A 2,565-nucleotide genomic window follows, 5' to 3' on the forward strand; every position below is an offset into this window, starting at 1 on the left:
AAAGGTCTAATATAGGTCCTGATACATAGTTGAGACACAATAATTATTTACTAAATCATTTTTATAAAAACATCAGAGCCTATAAACATCAGACTTTTTGGACAATTATCTTGAAGCAAACAAATAGAACTTATTTTAAAAGTCTGTAATAAATTAAAAGTTTTTCTTCAATGTGTGCAAAAAGAAATCCTTGCTTTTCCAAAGACAAGTTTCAAAGGATTTGGTTGCAACAAAACTAAGCTGCAGAAAAATATTGTTTATAAGCCTACATGTTTCAAGAGAAAGCCTTTATATCTTCCAAATGATTTTCAAGAGCTTTGACTCTAATGTATTAAAAATAAGTCTGATTCCAACTTTCATTTTATAGGTAAGCTCATACAAGACTAAAAAATTATATTTTAGTTCCATTTATAATGTTAATTTTCCTGGCCCTTGCTAATATGTAATATTAAAGTATATAAACATATATATGTATCTCAATGGTTGTCCCATTGATCTTTTATACAAATGAGATAGAGACAAAATATAAAAGGGCTACCTATTTGTAGTTAAGATGATATGACAATTTAGTGCCAAGAAAATCGCTTAAATGGCTCAAATACATGTTTTTTTATGTGGGAAGTACAGATTTCATGGGAATGGTCTCATAAGCACTTCCAGAAAAAACTCTTGAACACCCCAGCTAGGAGTAACTCTTGAATACTGCCTGATGTGCTCAAACAAACAAACAAACAAAACAACCTCAGCCAGATCAAAAATAAAAAATAAATATCACTGTCACTGTCCTCCCGTTGTTCATCGATTTTCTCGAGCGGGCCCAGTAACATCACCATTGTGAGACTTTGTTGTTACTGTGTTTGGCATATCGAATAATCGCCACAAGTTGTAATGAACAGTTAACAGCAAAATAAGCTCATATTTTGTAATATTTACCATTCTTTTTTCTTCATAAAGCACAGTAGCACGGTCCTCCCGTTGTTCATTGATTTTCTCGAGCGGGTCCAATAACGTCTCCATTGTGAGACTAGTTACTGTGTTTGGCATATCGAATATGCCACAGGATGCTTGCCAGGTTCTGCCCTGTGAGCAGGATATGGGTAGCTTGCCGGACTCTATGAGAGAGACGGAGGAATCGAACCCAGGTCGACAGGGTGCAAGGTAAACAAACACCCTACCCACTGTACTATATCGCTCCAGCCCACAGTGATTCAATTTAAAAAATTCTTAAAAATTAAATGATATGGGGCTGGAGCTTTTTTTTTTCATTTTAAAAAATCAAGTTTATTAACATAACATTGTACATATTTATCAAAAATTTTTGTTTTTGGGTCACACCTGGCAGTGCTCAGGGCTTACTCCTAGTGGGACTTGGAGAATTATATGCAGTGCTCGGGTATCAAACCCAGGAAGACTGCAAAGCAAGCATCTTACCTGTTGTCAACCCATGTTATCTATTACAAGTCATTTTGATTCCAAGTAAGTAATCAAAAATAATCTTCTAGGGAGATAGCTCAAAGGACTGGACTGGTCCCCGGCATTGCATGAGCTTCCCTAACACTGTGAAGAGTGGCCCTAAATTCCACCAGTATGGTCCCAGGACAAAATCCATCACAATATTCAGTATTAAGAACACAGAAGGGGTGGTGGTGGTGGTGGTAGTCCTAAATGATACAGAGTGCGTTTGCTTCGGTGGATCTGTATTGATGCCATATTTCTCCTTGAGAAGTTTCAACTGTTCCTTCTTCTTCTTTGTATCCATCTACTGAAATGCTCTGTTGGCATTGTAGTATAACACTACCAGGTATGTTACAAACATTGAATCCCGACAGGTGATCACAGGCATTCTTGGCATCCAAGATGTCTTCATAGACCACGTAAGCTGTTCCTCTAGTTTCTGGTGTGTTTCCTACTCTGATCTGATGAATAGGTCCATATTTCCCAAATATGTCATACATTTCTTCAGCTGTGATTTTGTACGGCAAATTTCTTATATACAAGATCCGATTTACTTCAGGAGGAGGGCGAATATTCGCCCTCTTCGCCGCTTGCATCGCCATCTCGGCACAGTGGGTAGGGTGTTTGCCTTGCACGCGGCTGACCTGGGCTGCTGCAATTCCTAGCATCCCATATGATCCCCTGAGCACCGCCAGGGCTAATTCCTGAGTGCAGAGCCAGGAGTAACCCCTGTACATCGCCAGGTATGACTGAAAAAGCAAAAAAAAAAAAAATTAAATGATAATTAAAAAGCACTTGGACCCACTTGGTGCATGAGCATACAGCATTGCAAACAGAGGTGATAGGATTTTTTTTTAAACAGCCAAAGACTGCTCCTTCTTCTGCTGATGCGGAGGCAACCCAAACTCATAAATAGAGGGAAACACAAGCGGTTTTTTTTTTATCTTTTTTTTTTATTAGTGAAACACCATGAAGTACACTTATAGACTCACAAATTTTTGTGCTTGGGTTTCAGTTATACAATGATCAAGTACCCATCCCTCCACCAGTGCCCATCCTCCCCCACCACAGGTCCTAGCATCCCTCCGACCCCCCATCCTCCCCTCCCCC

At 39.0% G+C, this 2,565-nt stretch overlaps 1 protein-coding gene across 1 annotated transcript; it reads right to left on the reverse strand.

The window, feature by feature from the left end:
• Positions 1 to 1,661: 1,661 nt before the first annotated feature.
• LOC130026908 (splicing factor 3B subunit 6-like) lies at positions 1,662 to 2,057 on the reverse strand. The gene has a single exon (XM_056117644.1). The coding sequence runs from the start codon at positions 2,055 to 2,057 to the stop codon at positions 1,662 to 1,664; it is 396 nt and encodes a 131-aa protein (XP_055973619.1).
• Positions 2,058 to 2,565: the final 508 nt, after the last annotated feature.

This window comes from Sorex fumeus, unplaced genomic scaffold (assembly GCF_029834395.1).
Source record: "Sorex fumeus unplaced genomic scaffold, SorFum_2.1 ptg000035l, whole genome shotgun sequence".
NCBI lineage: Eukaryota > Metazoa > Chordata > Mammalia > Eulipotyphla > Soricidae > Sorex > Sorex fumeus.

What these genes read in the sequence shown, in the direction of transcription:
- LOC130026908 (XM_056117644.1), bottom strand. Translation starts at nt 2,057, where the DNA reads ATGGCGATGCAAGCGGCGAAGAGGGCGAATATTCGCCCTCCTCCTGAA.